The sequence below is a fragment of the Monodelphis domestica genome, chromosome 2, assembly GCF_027887165.1.
Source record: "Monodelphis domestica isolate mMonDom1 chromosome 2, mMonDom1.pri, whole genome shotgun sequence".
Taxonomy (NCBI): domain Eukaryota; kingdom Metazoa; phylum Chordata; class Mammalia; order Didelphimorphia; family Didelphidae; genus Monodelphis; species Monodelphis domestica.
Window position 1 is genome coordinate 257,832,853 of NC_077228.1, and position 17,542 is coordinate 257,850,394.

The following is a 17,542-nucleotide window of genomic DNA, read 5'->3' on the forward strand; positions in this document are numbered from 1 at the left end:
TTTCCCACTCCCAGCCCTTTTCAGTTTCCTTTTATGCTTTGCTTCCCTTGAGGATAAGGACTTTTTTCGTATATATATCCTCAGTGCTTAGCACAGTGCCTGGTACATAGTAGCTTCATAATAAAATTTTACTAACTTATTTTTTTTTGCCCAAGGTCACACAGCTAAGAAGTCTCAGAGGTTGGATTTGAACTTGTCTTCCTGACTTCAAAACCAGCTGCGCCACCTGCCCGAATGGTTTAACACATAGTCGACATAATAAATGCCAGATGAATGAATGTATAAACGAATGCATAAATTCATGCACATAAAAGAATGAATGAATCTCCTCTTCCTTCAAAATGCACCTCTAGAGGAAGGTAGGGGGCCATGCCTTCCACATTAGGGGAAGGTCTCTTTCCTGTCTCTTTCTTTCTATTTCCCGGGGTTCCAGCTGGCAGTGTGGACTGTTACGTAACCCGCAACCTGGAGAGCAGATTGAACTCCGAATTCTCCTCCGAACTCGCGTATCCAGCACCGTGGCTCCATACCCTTCCATGTCTTCCAGCGACCTTAGCGACAGCGTGCGTCAGGAGACGGTGCGGTCTAGCTGACGGGCGTGGCCAGGCTGCGCTCCGCTTCCGTCCGTGGGTGAATGAGCCAGCCCCGCCCCCACGGCCCCCACTCCCCGGGAGACTGAGACGGCGCCAGGAGAGTTAACCTAGCCGCGGTTTCTCCGCCCCACTCCCGCCCAGGTTATAGGAGGCTGGGCCCCGACTGGCCTCTCCCATTGGTCGCGAAGCCGGCACTGCACTGATTGGCCTAGGGCTACCAGAAAGGTTCTTCATCCCGCTCCGAGTGGCCCCTCCTATCTCTCCCTAGAGCACCCTGGTCGGGCCGAGCTGCAGCCGCCAGCAACCCCTGGGTTGGGACGCGAGCCTGAAGACTTAATTCCGGATCCTGAGGGCTCCACCTGATGCTCAAGCTGGTCCATCTCCGCCGCGCCCTGGACCTATTGCTGAGATCTCCGTCCGATCTCCTTCCCCCTTCCCTCCGCGATCTCTCCGGTCAGCCGAGTGTCTCTGACACTCCAGGCTCTCGCGGTCTCCGCCTGTCACTCACGCTCCTCTGGCTTTGGACCCTTCCTGACCTTCCTTCCTCTGAACCCTAGGCCAGCAAGGACCCTTCCTGCAGATAGGTCTCTCCCCAAACCCTTCCCTCTGAATTTTTGCATGCCCTTTCAGACCTTGCTCAAGTGACTTATCAGTCACTATCCCTTTTAAGGTTCCTGGTCCCCAAAGTTTGCTACTTCTGTTTCCCTAACGCTTGAATCCCTTTGGCTTCGTTCCCTGCTGATCTCCAAATTCTAGAACTTCCTGACCCCTTGACTTCTAACGCTAAAGACTCCTTTCCTTCCGTTCCTCTGAACTTGAACCTTTCCTGACATCCACCCTCTCTTCCCCATCCATATTGCTTCCCTCCTCCAGTCCCCAACACTTCTCTGAACCCAGCATCTACCCCCTCTGTCGACTTCTTGACTTCGGGTCCAGCTCCTACAGCCTGCTTGGAGTCATGGACTTCCTGCTGAGTGGCCTGGCTGCCAGTGGGGCCTGTGTATTTACCAACCCCTTGGAGGTGGTGAAAACCCGAATGCAATTGCAGGGCGAGCTCCGAGCACCAGGCTCTTACCAGCGACACTACCGAAATGTCTTCCATGCCTTCTTCACCATTGGGAAAGTGGATGGGGTGGCTGCCCTGCAGAAAGGCCTGGCCCCTGCCTTAGTATACCAGTTCTTAATGAATGGGATAAGGCTGGGGATCTATGGTCTGGTGGAAGCTAAAGGTTTTTTCCTTGACTCCAATGGAAACCACAGCCCTGGCCGTAGTGCTCTTGCCGGGGGAATTGCTGGAGTTATTGGTGCCTACTTAGGGAGTCCCATCTACATGGTAAGGATTAATCTTCAGCCGAGGGAGGACAAAAGTCCTGTCTACCAAATCAAGAGTATACAAAAAGGCCTTGGGAGGTGTGGTAAGGGTGAGGAAAATCATGAAAGTGGTCACAAATTTAGAGGATCTTTCTCTTAAGTCAGGCCCCTATGACGTAAAGTCTACATGAAAGGAGGGCATAGGACATTCTAAGAGAGCATGTAATACCTGGAAGAGAATCTAGTTATCCCTGCAGGTGCTTTAAAATATTTGTTGATTGATTCACATGGTTTTGGATGGAATAGGTGAACATCAGGAGAATAATTCAGGGGGTATGAAGTACCAAAAACTTCACCTAGGCTTCAGCATTGGTTACAAGTACATTCAAAAGAGTTTGGAAAGAATTGAGGATCTTCTGGATAAGTGAATCTGGATTTCAGGCCAGTAAAGGCTATCTTAGGAAAAGAAGTTTGCATTTGACTTCTGGGTTTATGAGGGCTTCTACCATCCAGAAGGCAAACTATAAACATTCAATCCACAAGGAGCCTACAAACTTGTCCCATGTCTACTAGACCTCTCTGGGTCCCTTAAGGTAATCAGAGGCTAAGATCTGGATATTTGGGTTTCTCCTAGCTTGATGTATTCCCTGAATCTTAGCAAACCTAGGCAGTAATTGTACTCTCCACAACAAAGGGAACAGGGTGGTGTAAAAGAAAACGAGGTATCTATTTAGTGCTAGGAGATCTTTTGGGACTAAAGCCAAGGGACACAGAGTCCCATGACCAATTTATTTTGTGGGAACAACAATAATTACCAGATTAAAGGATTTGCTTCCTTAGCTATTCTCATAGGAGAGACTAGGGGCTAAGCACTGGGGTTCCTGAAGAAAAGGAGGGGGAAGGGTGCCTGGGTCTTGGGCAAATGATATCACCTCCTTCTCCCAGGTGAAGACACACCTTCAGGCACAATCAGCTTCTGAGATTGCAGTTGGGCATCAATATAAGCACCAGGTGAGGGATTTACTATCCACCCCCAGTCCATTCTCTGTCACTAGACTTCTTTCTTTCTCCAGCCTTGATTGTCTCTCCACAACACCCCCAAATCAGCTCCTGATCCTTCCTTGTCTTCCTAAGTCCAACCACTGAATCTCCTCATTATACCCCCATCTTCCTTTCCATTGACGTTTTTACACTTTGCCTCCACTCCATCCTCACTTCCGGATTTCTAACACATTCCCTGACTGCAGTCCTCTCTTCTCCCTTGAGAGTTGAGGGGTTGGAGAAGGGAGAATGGTCACCATGAAAACTAAAAGGTTTTCATTTTGGTTCTGGGTCTTGATAGAGCCTGTTTTCCTGGTAACTAACCTCTGGGAAGAGTGGAAGGGTCATTTGTGTTAAAAGGTCTTTGTAAACTCTAAAGACAGAAATGTGTTAGCAGGTCTTGGGAGGTTGCTCTGGTAACTGAATCCCACTCCATCCCTTCCCTCACCAGGGTATGTTTCAAGCACTGTCTGTGATTGCAAGAAAACATGGCCTATTTGGTTTATGGAGAGGGGCATTGGGAGGACTCCCTCGAGTTATAGTCGGCTCCTCCACTCAGCTCTGCACCTTCTCATCCATCAAAGATCTTGTGGCCCAGTGGGAGGTACCACTTGGTGGGAAATGGGAAGGGTCATTTGGGAAGGGGAGGGAAGACCACTAGTTCACCCCTAACTCCTGAGCAACACCACCAATTTGACCCTGGCCTGTGGGAGACAGATGCTACCTCCCAAATGTGAGGCCACTGGCAGGGACTTAAGGGAAAGGGAGGGAGGGCTGGGTTGCTCTTTTCCACTGCTTTTTATGTACTTCCTCCACCCCTACATCAGGTGTTTCCACCACAGAGCTGGAAACTTGCTCTGGCTTCAGCAATGGTGAGTAGCATGGCTGTGGTCCTCGCCATGACACCCTTCGATGTGATCAGCACCAGGCTCTACAACCAACCCACAGATGCTCATGGAAAGGTGAGGGGTGGGGGACCAGGGTGGGGGAAACAATTACAGTATCATGCAATAAGAGTCTGATGGGAATGGGGATTGTTCAAGCAGGTGGGCACACAGGTGGGGTAAGGGAGAATTTTGTAATATATATCCCACTCCTTTCCATGTCTGCCTCACCCAGGGTCTGATGTATCGGGGGCTACCAGATGCATTGATGCAGACAATTCGGACAGAGGGCATTTGGGGCATGTACAAGGGCGTGGGTGCTTCCTACTTCCGCCTTGGCCCCCACACCATCCTCTCACTCTTCTTCTGGGACCAGCTTCGAATCCTTTACCAGACACACAAACAGTGACCTCCCCCACCCCAAATTCTCCTGCAACACTCTCCATTTGGGAAGGGATGCCCTTATCTCACTCAAGATGATATTTTTTGGACCCTTCCATACTTTTAGGTCTTAATGATTGATAATCATTCACTCACCTCCCCCAACTTCCCTTATTCTCAGGGTTGAATCACTATGTGGGGCACTCCTTTTCATCCTGCCATCACTCCTAGAATCATGCACAGCTTCAAATCTCACCTTTACTCTCAGGGTTGAATTAATCTGAGGGATTTGTCTCCTTTCCCAGACTTCTAGCTTCCAATCCCTATACACAGCTTTAAACTTTATCCCCCCAAACCAAAGGGAATTGAAGGAATTCTTCGTTCTTCATCCCTGCCTCTAGTGTATAAACACTTCTTCCCTCCCCCTTTCACCAGTCACAGAGAGATTGTATTGATATAAAGCAAGTTTATTTCTGCAAAAGTGGTGCCTTATGTCTGTATGTGAAGCAGAGAAGTGATGGAAACTCCAACCATCAACCCCTTGCTTCTGTTGGAGAATCCAGACATCCAGACACCAGGGGCAGAGGGCAGTTCAGATCTTTATCTGGGACCAAAGATGCTGGGGTCAACAAGGGTCAGGGTAGTTACAAGCCTTTCAAAGTCAACCATAGTCCAGGGTGGGTGGTTTTGGCCTGATTCATGGCCATGGCCAGGCCTAGTAGTATTCCCAGGTCTGGAGAAGAGAGGAAAAGGTTCACACAGATCTAATTTCTTTCTCCATAGAAAATAAACATTTTCCCCTCCCAGTGCCACAACCAAACCCTCCTTTTATCTCCACCCGCAAGAATTCTCCCAGTCCTACTCTTCCTTCTTCCTTTCAAAAGACCCAATCATCTAGCCCAGATATTCCACCCCCACCCTCACTTACGTGGGTTCGTTGAAGGTCAGCAGGAGGTCAGTTCCATATTGTGGCAATCGGAATAGGGCCAGGTGTAACATCACATCCTTTTCATTCTGAGGGCAGCAAGAATCAGCTCAGAATTCTGTGCAACCATACAAAGTCAGAGCTGCCCGGGACCCCAAAAATAATTTCACATAATAAATTGAAGCTTCCCTGGTATTGCCCAGGTAGTTCGCAGTGCAGACAGGCCTTCTAAACCCTTTTCTCAGAACTCCATTCCACCTATTCCTTCCACCCACACTTCTCCGCCCCATCCTTCTTTCGACACCTGCCTTCTCCACTGGCTATCCCTACAACCCCAAGACTTAACAGCTCACCACCTCATTTTCCTTGGCCATGCGCTGCCGACCGCAGAGGACCCAGGCATCCCGGCAAGCTCGAAGGGACAGATTTTGCAAGGAGAGAGGCTGCACAGCTTCCACTTGCTCGTCCCCTGACCCCTGCACTCCTCCTAGGGCCTCGAAATGGTACCTAGAGGAGGAGGGGGAGAAGAAGGGCAAGGGAAGGGGGGCGCAGCAGCTTCAGACACACCCTCTAGCAGAGGATGCCCGCGGCCACGCCCCCTCCGACCGGAATTCGTATTGCCTTCCTATTGGCCAAAAAGGAGCCCGCACCAGACCGTTCCCGCCCTTGGCGGAGATTTCCGCTCACCGCGCTGCCGCTTCTCCTTGCACGTGCGCCTGCAGCTCCAAAAGCTCAACAATGAGACTCTGCTCCGTCCCGCGGTGGCAGAAAACTTCCTGGTTGTCCGGGACCGGCCGGAAATCACTGAAAGACAGAATAGGAAGGCTAAACTTCACCGGTTCTCCTCCTAGGCCTCCCCCAGTCTCCCGCCCCCGCCATACCCGAAAGTGACCCCTGACCTCACGTCCAGAGCCCCCGGGGGAAGGGTGATGGAGAAAGCTCCCCCGAACAGCGGATGGTTGCGTTTGGGCTCCATGGACGGGCCTGTGTAGGGGAAGTGAGAAAAAAGAAAGGGTTTGTGGAAGAGTGATGCATTCCCCCACCCCTGCCCCTCTTCCTCCACCCCTGCCCCTCTTCCTCCACCAGCGTCCTTAGTCATGAGGGCGGGAGGAGGTGTTGGGGGCGCCACATGTTCTATCTTATTCAGGACTATCTGTTCTTTTCTTACCTAGTTCTTGGTTTCGGGGCCCTTTAAGGTCTGGCCCCGCCCCCGACCGCGCCACCCAATGGGCGCCTTGGGGCTGCCCCCTCGAGTTCTGCCGAACGAAACTTAACTGCCTAAAAGATGGAGGAGATGGCGGGGTCAAATAGCTTGAGCAGCCCAATGACCAATGGGAGGGAAAAGCGGGTCGTCGGTTTTGTGACGTATACGGCAGGCCCCTGGGCTTGCTACTCACTGCCTGACCCTAGTATCTTCTTAAAGAGGCTGTTCCGCTGAGCGGGGATGGGTAGGCCAGAGAAAAGTTACGAAGCAGTTAGACAGGATGCATTCCTGTGTTCGGTGTTTCTTCTCCAGTTGGTTGAGGAGTGGACACTGGTGCCCCCCTCCCTCAATCCTCTCCTCCCCGGTGGAAAAAATATCTAATTTTATCAATCTCCTGGGTTTAGTTGTGGGATTAGAAAAACAATGGAACCAGGTGCCTGCCCCTATCCAACACTCCAAACACACACACCCCTTCCTTGTTCCTGGAACCTGAGACCCCGACCTAGTAAGTACTTGGATAACCTAATTAATGCCTCCAAGTTCCTTTCCAGGGAATGGGGTAGGGAGGTGTGGGGAAGGGTGGGAAGGTGCAGATCAGGGCTGCAGGGCTGCATTCCTTGGACTTGGGATCAAGAACACCGGAATCCCAAGAGTTGGGACCTAAGACTTCGAAGTCGTCTAGTCCCACCCCAATTTGAAAGGAAAGAGTCTCTTCTACAACATTACGGATTCTTTTCCAGCTTGATACTGTGAGCACTAATGCTCAATTTGGAGTCAAAGGAGACCTAAATTTTAATTCTTGGTCTCCCACTTAGATGGGGTGAGACTCAAAGGTTATAGCTACAAAGCAGTCATCGTATTATGAAATTTCCAATTCTTTCGACCATCGGTTTAAATAACCTTGAGTTAACTTAGATCTCAGAGTTTTTTTCGTGGGTTAAGTTTCTAAGGATTCCCTTACTTTAAATCAATGATGATTTACATTAAAACAATTTAAATTTAAACATTATAATCTTTGTACAACTCTGGGATTTGGAGCTAGGACACCAGAGTCAAACCTCATCCCTGCCATTAACCATTTGTGGGACAAGGCTTCTCATTTTTCCTTCTCTACGATTTGAAGGCTTGGAATTTTAGGATCACATTCCATCTACTTCCCTCATTTTGCAGATGAGGAAATTAAGGCTGAAGATTAAATAATATGCCCAGGGTGACCTAGCTAGTGTCAGAACTGGCATTTGCTCCCAGATCTTCCTGATTCCAAGTACAGCACTTTTCCCACCCCCTTTCAGCTCAAAAATCCTAGGTTCTAAGATTATTAGGAAATTTTTCTTTATATGAAACTAAAAATTTGCCTTTCTTTTACATCTTGCTCCTAGATTTTAAATCTTTTAAATATAATTATATTTAAGTATATATAGTCTATTTCCCCCTCTGTTTGGGGTGTTTGAATTGAGACAGGAATTACATAACAATCTCCTGCATCCCCTTCTCTCCCCAAAATACTTTTTGTCATCTCTCATTAGGGAAATATCCAAGACCTAATCTTCCTCTGCCCAAGAGATGGCTTCCCCTTCTCTGACTCTTAACTTCTTTACTTCTCTTCTTGAGGCCCAGAAGTGCCCTGCTTCTGAGTCATTATTTGAATAAAATTTTTGTGTGCATAACTGGAGACTTGGTATGAAAATTGTACCACTTTCCTTCTACCAGGATGTCTTCCCCCAATCAATTCCCATCCCTAGAGGTTGTAAGGGTTAATTATAATCCACATAGGCATCCCAAAACTATGAGATGTAAATCTGAGGAAATATGATATTGAGGTGGCCTTTAAAAGCTATGCCAATGAAGTAAAGAACTTGGCTTCCAGCTGGCCCAACAATGGATTTTCATGGGCCATCATGATGAATTTTATAGTGAGTTGTGAGACTAATTAAAGCTTGGGAGGAGTACCCATGAATTGAATCCTTGAAGTATTTTTAAAAATCCACTGTAAAATGCCTTTACATTTTATCAGAAGTATAGGGGAGGGGGTGCAGCTGGGTAGCTCAGTGAATTGAGAGCCAGGCCTAGACAAGGGAGGTCCTACGTTCAAATCTGGCCTCAGACACTTCCCAGCTATGTGTCCCTGGACAAGTCACTTAACCCCCCCAGTGCCTAGCCTTTACCACTCTTCTGCCTTGGAACCAATACACAGTATTGATTCCAAGATTGAAGGTAAGGGTTTAGCAAAAAAAGAAGTATCAGGGACAGTTATGTCCCTGTGAGTTGAGAGCCAGGTCTAGAGACAAGGAGGTCCTGGGTTCCAATCTGGCCTCAAACACTGCCTACCTGTGTGACCAGGGACAAGTCACTTAACCCCAATTGCCTAGCCCTTATCATTTTTTTTAAACCCCCCCTTACATGTAAAAAGTTTCCAATATTTTCAAAGAATACCAAATCTCAAATTCTCTCCCTCCTAACCTCCTACCTGCTTTGAGATGGTAAGCAATCTCATATAGATTTTATATGTGCAATCGTATAAAATATTTTCCTCACTTCTTTTATGGAAGGAAAATGAAATAGGAAAAAAAAATTTTAATGAAAAAAGTTTCCTTTGGTCTGGATTCAGACTTGATTTTTTTCCTCTAGAAAGTAGATGGCTTTTTTTTTTTATCATGAGGCCTTTAGAATAGTTTTGAATATTATATTGCTGAGAATAGCTATTATTCACAGTTGTTCATTATATTCCTGTCACTGTACAATGTTCTTCTGGTTCTGCTTATTTCACTGCTTCAGTTCATGTAAGTCTTTCTAGGTTTTTCTGAGCTCCTGCTGCTTGTCAGTATTTATTTAGTCATTCCCCAATTGGTGGATATCCCTTCACTTTCCAAATAGTTGCCCCCCTAAAAATAGCTGCTTTAAATATTTTTGTACATATAGGTCCTTCCTCTTTTTGTTTTTTCTCTTGGGGATACAGTAATGTTATTGCAGGGTCAAAGAGTACTGTTTTTATAGCCTTTGGGACATAGATCCAAATTGCTCTCCTGAATGATTGAATCAGTTCATGACTCTCCAAACAATGCATTCATGTCCTAGCTTTCCCACGTCCTCTCCAAGTTTTGTCATTTTTCTTTTTTGTCATCACAGCCAATTTGATAGGGTAGTACCTCAGAGTTATTTTAATTTGCATTTCTCTAAATAATAGTGACTTAGTGCATTTTTTGCATGACCATAGAGAGCTTTAATTACTTTGAGAACTATTTGTCATATCTTTTGACCATTTATAATTGGGGAATGATTTGTATTATTATATATTCAAATCATATCCCTATTTGAGAAATGAGGTTTTTATTAGAGACCTGTAAAAAATTTTTGCACCATTATGATTTTCCATTCTATTTACCTTTGTTTAGTTTTTTACTTCTACCTCTCTTAATTTGCCCTCTTTTATATCAGTTCTACCCCACCTTCTCTTATCCCCTTCTCCTGTTTCCTTTAGAGTAATTTAACTTTTTATACCCAGTCAATTGTGTTGTATGTTCTTCCCTCATTGAGACAATTCTGTAAGAATAAGGTTCACATGCTCTCCCCACCTCCCATATTTCCCCTCCACTGTGAACACTCTTTCATGCCTCTTTTATGTATAATAATTTACCCCATTCAATTTTCCCCTTCCCCCTCCTCCCAGTACCTTAATTTTATTTTTTATTTTTATTTTATGTTGAGTTTCTGTTCTTGGTCCTTCTATGTTGGTATGATGTAAGAAGAGGTATGTTTAATACTCTCCAGGCCTGTGCTCTAGTCTATGAGTAACTTCAAGCACTCCTTTACCTCTTATTACTATAATCCCTGTGGCCACAATGTGAGACAGTGGCCCCAGTACTGCTTCCTGATCTAAGTTTGGGCAATGCAAGTCTTGTACTGAGAGCCAACAAAGGGACTTTTGTTATCTCTTCTGAGCAATTGTCTTGGTGAGTCCCCCCCTTATGGTTTTTGTCTGAGAGCTCTGGAAATCTTTGCTGCTTCAGCTCAGACCGACCCAGTGTCCGAGTGGGGCCTGCCCTTGTGCACTGCTTTGGGCTGAAAAATTACTTTACCTTTTCTATTTATGAGTTAGTATGCTGCTCCAGAATTGGTTTTGAGGCATTATATCATTGCTTTTGGGAGGGTAGAATTAGATGGGACCCTGTACCTTCTCCACCATCTTAGCCCACTCCTCCCCCTTCCTCTTTACTATTCTTCTGCCTTGGGAACCCATACACAGTAATGATTCTAAGATGGAAGGTGGAGGTTTAAAAAAAATGTCTAGCTCCCAGCAGATTTACTTCTAGGTTGGCTACTTACTTTGCCTATCTATCCCTGATCTGGCTCTGAAATGTAGGATTAGTGGTAGGTAATAGGCATCACTGTCTCCTCCACCCCAATCTTGACTTTTTATCCACTTTCCCAGAATGAAGAAAGAGTAGAGGCCTCCCCCAGAGTGCCTCTGCCTTGTACCAGTCAGCTCTAGTCCTAACTAGAGTTCTTTGGAAATAGCTTGATAAATTAGAACTGTGAAGTAAATGCTGATGATGGTTTTCTGGACTGAAGGGCTTGAGGGTGGAGAATAGAGAGCTTGTTCAGAGCCCATGTCCTATTCTCTTCTCATTAGCTTCTAATTTCAGGAATCTAACTTTATGGGACAGAAAGGGAGAATGAAGGATCCAGACAATCAGGCAAAGATGAAACTGGAAAGGGGAGGATGAGGAAGGTAGAGGACAAGTCATCCTTCCTCCCCAACTCCCTCCCCCACAGTCTATCAGCTTAGCAGTTGAGGATGGGAGTCAGTTCCATGGATTGCAATCTGAGGATAGTCAGTTATTGTATCAAATCAACAAGTGTAAAATCATCCTTTATTTAATGCCTACAACAGTGTTCTGTGAACTGTGTGAGGTATTATAGAATAATACAAAATCAATTTAAAAAACTGTTATCCTTACAAGAAACAGCCAATCTACCTCATGAGACAAGATGCTCATCAATTCAGTGTAACACTAACACCTACCTCAGGTCTGGGATAGTACTCACCGATAATATTGGTCCAAAGCAAAAGTGACAAGAAAACATCTGCAATGCACATGTAGGATGGATACTCTCCCACACTCCATCAGTGGAATGCAAAATTCACAAATAGACAACAGGTAGAGAGGTTGTGTGGCCATGGCTGGGGCTTTGCAAGTTGGCCAGTATCCTGTGGTGATGTCATCACACTCATTTAGATCATGTAGGAAATAGGATGTAGGACAAAGATGACAAATTTTTCAGTTTGATGGTGAGAAAGATAGAGCTAGATCTTGCCCTAAAAAAAATCTTGTCTTGTGGAGAGGGCCACAGAAGGAAACAAAAAGGATCTTCCTAACTGTACTCTGTGCCTCTTGGTTTGGAGGATGGCTAAACCCTTACACATATCTTTACTAAAGTTTGTCCCATTCAAGTTTATTCAGCAAACCTACTGAGGAGGAACAATGGGAATGTTTATTACTTGAGAAGAGCTATTTTATCCAGTTGGAGAATTATTAATCCCCCTCCCCACATTGGGGTGAAAGAAGAGACAGTCACAGCAGTCAGATGATATTGGGCAATCCAATATTAAAGGGGGAAAAAATTGGAAAATGACTACTATGTGATCATAATGACTGGGCTTGGCCCTAAGGCTAAAAGTGAGCAACTACCACTCAGTACCAAGAACTATGCTAAGTGAAAATAGAGATATGAAGAAAAGGCAAAAAAACCCAAAATCAAACCAGTTCCTCTCAAGGAACTGACAGTCTAGGAGGAGACAACATGCAAGCAACTATGTGCAGAATTACAAGATATAAATGTATATATAGTTATAGACATATTAAATATGTGGCATACGTGGTATATAGGAGATAAATCACACAGGATAAAAGTATATGAAGCATAGTAGAGCAATATGTGGAGGGGAAGGCTTAAAAAAAGATTTGGTCATTAAGAGGTTTCTGAAAATGAACAATATGGAAATGTTTTGCATGATTATACATGTATAACCCCGATCAAATTGCTTACCATCTCCAGAAGTGGGGAGGGAAGTGAGAGAGACAGTTTGGATCATATAACTTCAGAAAACTTATGTGAAAAATTATTACATGTGATTAGTAAAATAAAATCAGTATTGTAAAAAAAATCTGATAATTTTGGAGAGAAGTTCTAATTAAATTATGAGGTCAGAAGTCAGATTAGAGTTAAGATTGAGAGGAAAGGAAGTAGAAGGACCAATTATAGATTTCTCAAGGAATTTATCCATATAGGACAATAGCTAATAGGGATAGAAAGGAAGATCAAATGAAGGGGATGGAGGAGAGAGGCATGTTTGTAGACAGTAGAGAAGTGGCCAGGGAGAGAGAGTGAGGATGATGGGGCAATCTGCTGAAGAAGATGGGAAGGGATGGGATCACTAGTAAAGAGACCATGAGAGAAAGAGATGATGGTATAGTGTAGGAAGGCATTTGAGAGATACAAGATGAGGGAGAGGACAGAAGAGGATCTCTCACCAAATGGCCTCACTTTTTTCAATGTACTTTTGAGGCTAGGTTCTCAAGGTGGTGGGCAGGGCTGCCATGGTAAATTTGAAGGAGGAATAAAAAGATATGAAAGAGTTGTTATAATAAGGGGAAAAGTAAGATAATTAGGATTGCTTGACAGTAATGAGGTCCCAGTTGAGGTTATATAACAAATTTGTAATGAACTTAGTCATCAGTGTGTGATTTTTTCCCGTTTCATTCTGAAGCATGTGAGTAGGAGGGAAGGCACTTCAAAACAAAACAAAACAAACAAAAAAACTTACTTCCTGTCTTAGAAGTGATACCAAGTGTCAATTCCAAAGCAGAAGAGTGCTAAGGGATAGATAGGCAACTGGGTTTAAGTGATTTGCCCAGAATCACACAGCTAGGAAGTGTCTGAGGTCACATTTGATCCCAGGACCTGCTATCTCTAGACCTGGCTCACAATCCACTTGAGCCACCTCACTACTTCTTGTTTATCAAGAAGAGGGGAGGAAAGAGAGGAGAAAGTAGAAGAGAACAGTTCACAGTAATAACTGTGAATGTGAAGAAATCACCCAGTAGAATGGAGTTACAAAAGCAGAATCCCATAGTATGATGGGATTCTATAGGATATAGGCCACATATTTATAAGAAAAGCAGATTTACAGTTAAAATGAAGGAGATGGTGCAAAATCCATTATGCTTCAACTGAACAAAACAAAAGGATGAAGAGTAATCATTTCAGATGATGTTACAATAAATATAAATGTAACACTGACTAACTCAAAATTTAAGATCTCTTAATTCAAATTCTCATGCTCCAGCTTCCATCAATGGCTTTCTCTTAAGTGTACTTCAGTTCCATTTAACTGATGATAGTCATATTAGCTTTGACAAAGAAATACATCAGAAAATATAATTGAACAAGCCATCAAAGAACTCCCTAAGAAAAAATCCCCAGGTCCAGATGGATTCACAAATGAATTCTATCAAACATTCAAAGAACAACTAATCCCAATATTATACAAACTATTTGACAGAATAGCAAAGAAAGAGTTCTACCAAATTCCTTTTATGACACAAATATGGTACTGATCCAAAAACCAGGCAGGTCAAAAACAGAGAAAGAAAACTACAGACCAATCTCCTTAATGAATATAGATGCAAAAATCTTAAATAGGATACTAGCAAAAAGACTCCAGCAAGTCATTACAAGGGTTATTCACTATGACCAGGTAGGATTCATACCAGGAATGCAAGGATGGTTCAATATTAGGAAAACCATCCACATAATTGACCGTATTAACAAGCAAACTGACAAAAATCACATGATTATCTCAATAGATGCAGAAATAGCCTTTGATAAAATACAACACCCATTCCTACTGAAAACACTAGAAAGTATAGGAATAGAAGGGCCTTTCCTAAAATGAATAAACAGTATATATCTAAAACCATCAGCAAACATCATCTGCAATGGGGACAAACTAGAAAGAAGCCTTCTCAGTAAGATCAGGAGTGAAACAAGGATGCCCATTATCGCCTCTATTATTTAACATTGTAGCAATAGCAATTAAAGAAGAAAAAGAAATTGAAGGTACTAAAATTGGCAATGAAGAGACCAAGCTATCATTCTTTGCGGATGATATGATGATTTACTTAAAGAATCCTAGAGAATCAACCAAAAAGGTAGTCAAAACAATCAACAATTTTAGCAAAGTTGCAGAATACAAAATAAACCACATAAGTCAGCAGCATTTCTATATATTTCCAACACAGCTCAGCAGCAAGAACTAGAAAGAGAAATCCCATTCAAAATCACCTTAGACAAAATAAAATACTTAGGAATCTATCTCCCAAAACAAACACAGGAACTATATGAACACAACTACAAAACACTCTTCACACAACTAAAACTAGACTTGAACAATTGGAAGAACATTAACTGCTCATGGGTAGGATGAGCCAATATAATAAAAATGACCATCCTACTCAAACTCATTTATCTATTTAGTGCCATACCCATTGAACTTCCAAAAATTTTTTTTTACTGATTTAGAAAAAACCATAACAAAGTTCATTTGGAAGAACAAAGGATCAAGGATATCCAGGGAAACAATGAAAAAAAAATACAAAGGAAGGGGGCCTTGCAGTCCTAGATCTCAGACTATATTATAAAGCAGCGGTCATCAAAACAATTTGGTACTGGCTAAGAGACAGAAAGGAGGATCAGTGGAATAGACTCGGGGTAAGTGACCTCAGCACAATAGTATATGACAAACCCAGAGAACCCAGCTTTTGCGATAAAAATACACTATTTCATAAAAACTGCTGGGAAAATTGGAGGATAGTGTGGGAAAGATTAGGTTTAGATCAACACCTCACACCCTACACCAAAATAAATTCAAAATGGGTGAATGACTTGAACATAAAGAAGGAAACCATAAGAAAATTAGGCAAACAAAGAATAGTATACATGACAGACCTTTGGGAAGGGAAAGATTTTAAAACCAAGCAAGACTTAGAAAGAGTCACAAAATGCAAAATAAGTAATTTGGAATACATCAAATTAAAAAGTTTTTGAACAAACAAAACCAATGTAACTAAAATCAGATGGAAAGCAACAAATTGGGAAGCAATCTTCATAAAAACTCTGACAAGGGTTTAATTACTAAAATTTATAAAGAACTAAATCAATTGTACAAAAAATCAAGCCATTCTCCAATTGACAAATGGGCAAGGGACATGAACAGGCAATTCACAGCCAAAGAAATCAAAACTATTAATAAGCACATGAAAAAGTGCTCTACATCTCTTATAATCAGAGAGATGCAAATCAAAACAACTCTGAGGTATCATCTCACACCTAGCAGATTGGCTAACATGACAGCTATGCAAAGTAATGAATGCTGGAGGGGATGTGGCAAAGTGGGGACATTGATTAATTGCTGGTGGAGTTGTGAATTGATCCAACCATTCTGGAGGGCAATTTGGAACTATGTCCAAAGGGCGATAAAAGACTGTCTGCCCTTTGATCCAGCCATAGCACTGCTGGGCTTGTACCCCAAAGAGATAATGGACAAAAAGACTTGTACAAAAATATTCATAGCTGCGCTCTTTGTGGTGGCCAAAAATTGGAAAACGAGGGGATGCCCTTCAATTGGGGAATGGCTGAACAAATTGTGGTATATGTTGGTGATGGAATACTATTGTGCTAAAAGGAATAATAAAGTGGAGAAGTTCCATGGAGACTGGAACAACCTCCAGGAAGTAATGCAGAGCGAGAGGAGCAGAACCAGGAAAACATTGTACACAGAGACTGATACATTGTGGTACAATCGAAGGTGATGGACTTCTCCATTAGTATCAATGCAATCCCTGAACAATCTGCAGGGATCTAAAAAAAAAATACTACCCACAAGCAGAGGATAAACTGTGGGAGTAAAAACACCGCTGAAAAGCAACTGCTTGACTACAGGGTTGGAGGAGATAAGACTGAGGAGAGACTCTAAATGAACACTATAATGCAAACTCCAACAACAGGGAAATGGGTTCGAGTCAAGAACACATGTGATAACCAGTGGAATCATGCGTCGGCTATGGGAGAGGGAAAGGCGGGGGGGGCTGGGGGAGGGGAGGGGAGGAAAAGAAAACAATCTTTGTTTCCAGTGAATAATGTATGAAAACGACCAAATAAAATAATATTAAAATTAAAAAAAAAAAACTCTGACAAAGGTTTAATTACTCAAATTTACAAAGAGATAAATCAATTGTACAAAAAATCAAGCCATTCTCCAATTGATAAATGGGCAAGGGACATGAACAGGCAGTTCTCAGCCAAAGAAATCAAAACTATTAATAAGCACATGAAAAAGTGCTCTACATCTCTTATAATCAGAGAGATGCAAATCAAAACAACTCTGAGGTATCACCTCACACCTAGCAGATTGGCTAACAGGACAGCTATGGAAAGTAATGAATGCTGGAGGGGATGTGGCAAAGTAGGGACACTAATTAATTGCTGGTGGAGTTGTGAATTGATCCAACCATTCTGGAGGGCAATTTGGAACTATGTCCAAAGGGTGATAAAAGACTGCCTGCCCTTTGATCCAGCCATAGCACTGCTGGATTTGTACCCCAAAGAGATAATAAGGAAAAAAACTTGTACAAGAATATTCATAACTGCACTCTTTGTGGTGGCCAATGAGGGGCTGCCCTTCAATTGGGGAATGGCTGAACAAATTGTGGTGTATGTTGGTGATGGAATACTATTGTGCTAAAAGGAATAATAAAGTGGAAGAATTCCATGGAGACAATCTTTTATTTAACCTCCAGGAAGTGATGCAGAGCAAAAGGAGCAGAACCGGGAAATCACTGTACACAGAGACTGATACACTGTGGTACAATCGAAGGTAATGGACTTCTCCATTAGGGATAATGCAATGTCCCGGAACAAACTGCAGGGATCTAAAAAACACTATCCACAAGCAGAGGATAAACTGTGAGAGTAAAAACACTGAAGAAAAGCAACTGCTTGACTACAGGGGTTGAGGGGATATGACTGAGGAGAGACTCTAAATGAACACTCTAGTGCAAATACCAACAACACGGAAATGGGTTCGAGTCAAGAACACATGTGATACCCAGTGGAATCATGCATCAGCTATGGGAGAGGTGGG

At 43.4% G+C, this 17,542-nt stretch overlaps 2 protein-coding genes across 4 annotated transcripts; one reads left to right on the plus strand and one right to left on the minus strand.

Annotated features, from left to right (window-relative positions):
* Positions 1 to 484: 484 nt before the first annotated feature.
* SLC25A35 (solute carrier family 25 member 35) lies at positions 485 to 17,542 on the plus strand. 2 transcript variants are annotated; one of them, XM_056817542.1, is made up of 5 exons: positions 485 to 1,926; positions 2,850 to 2,915; positions 3,397 to 3,549; positions 3,773 to 3,907; positions 17,199 to 17,542. In XM_056817542.1, exons 1-5 carry the CDS (start codon positions 1,552 to 1,554, stop codon positions 17,277 to 17,279), a joined length of 810 nt encoding a protein of 269 aa, XP_056673520.1. In that variant the 5' UTR covers positions 485 to 1,551; the 3' UTR covers positions 17,280 to 17,542. The 2 variants fall into 2 exon arrangements, with proteins under 2 accessions (XP_056673520.1, XP_001368207.1); XM_001368170.4 differs by lacking the exon at positions 17,199 to 17,542 and adding an exon at positions 4,065 to 4,691.
* On the minus strand, positions 4,657 to 6,455 carry RANGRF (RAN guanine nucleotide release factor). 2 transcript variants are annotated; one of them, XM_007483124.3, is made up of 6 exons: positions 6,304 to 6,455; positions 6,035 to 6,119; positions 5,823 to 5,939; positions 5,492 to 5,642; positions 5,139 to 5,224; positions 4,657 to 4,943 (listed from the first exon to the last, which is right to left on the minus strand). In XM_007483124.3, exons 2-6 carry the CDS (start codon positions 6,109 to 6,111, stop codon positions 4,811 to 4,813), a joined length of 564 nt encoding a protein of 187 aa, XP_007483186.1. In that variant the 5' UTR covers positions 6,112 to 6,119; positions 6,304 to 6,455; the 3' UTR covers positions 4,657 to 4,810. The 2 variants fall into 2 exon arrangements, with proteins under 2 accessions (XP_007483186.1, XP_001364184.1); XM_001364147.4 differs by having other exon boundaries at positions 5,489 to 5,642.

Bases quoted from the DNA above. Each gene is read 5' to 3' on its own strand.
- SLC25A35 (XM_001368170.4), top strand. From the start codon at position 1,552: ATGGACTTCCTGCTGAGTGGCCTGGCTGCCAGTGGGGCCTGTGTATTT. The intron at 1,927-2,849 runs GTAAGGATTAAT...TCCTTCTCCCAG, and splicing joins TAGGGAGTCCCATCTACATG to GTGAAGACACACCTTCAGGC. The intron at 3,550-3,772 runs GTACCACTTGGT...CCCCTACATCAG, and splicing joins ATCTTGTGGCCCAGTGGGAG to GTGTTTCCACCACAGAGCTG.
- RANGRF (XM_001364147.4), bottom strand. From the start codon at position 6,111: ATGGAGCCCAAACGCAACCATCCGCTGTTCGGGGGAGCTTTCTCCATC. The intron at 5,643-5,822 runs GTGAGCGGAAAT...CTCCTCCTCTAG, and splicing joins CAAGGAGAAGCGGCAGCGCG to GTACCATTTCGAGGCCCTAG. The intron at 5,225-5,488 runs GTGAGCTGTTAA...TGCTGCCCTCAG, and splicing joins TGGCCAAGGAAAATGAGGTG to AATGAAAAGGATGTGATGTT.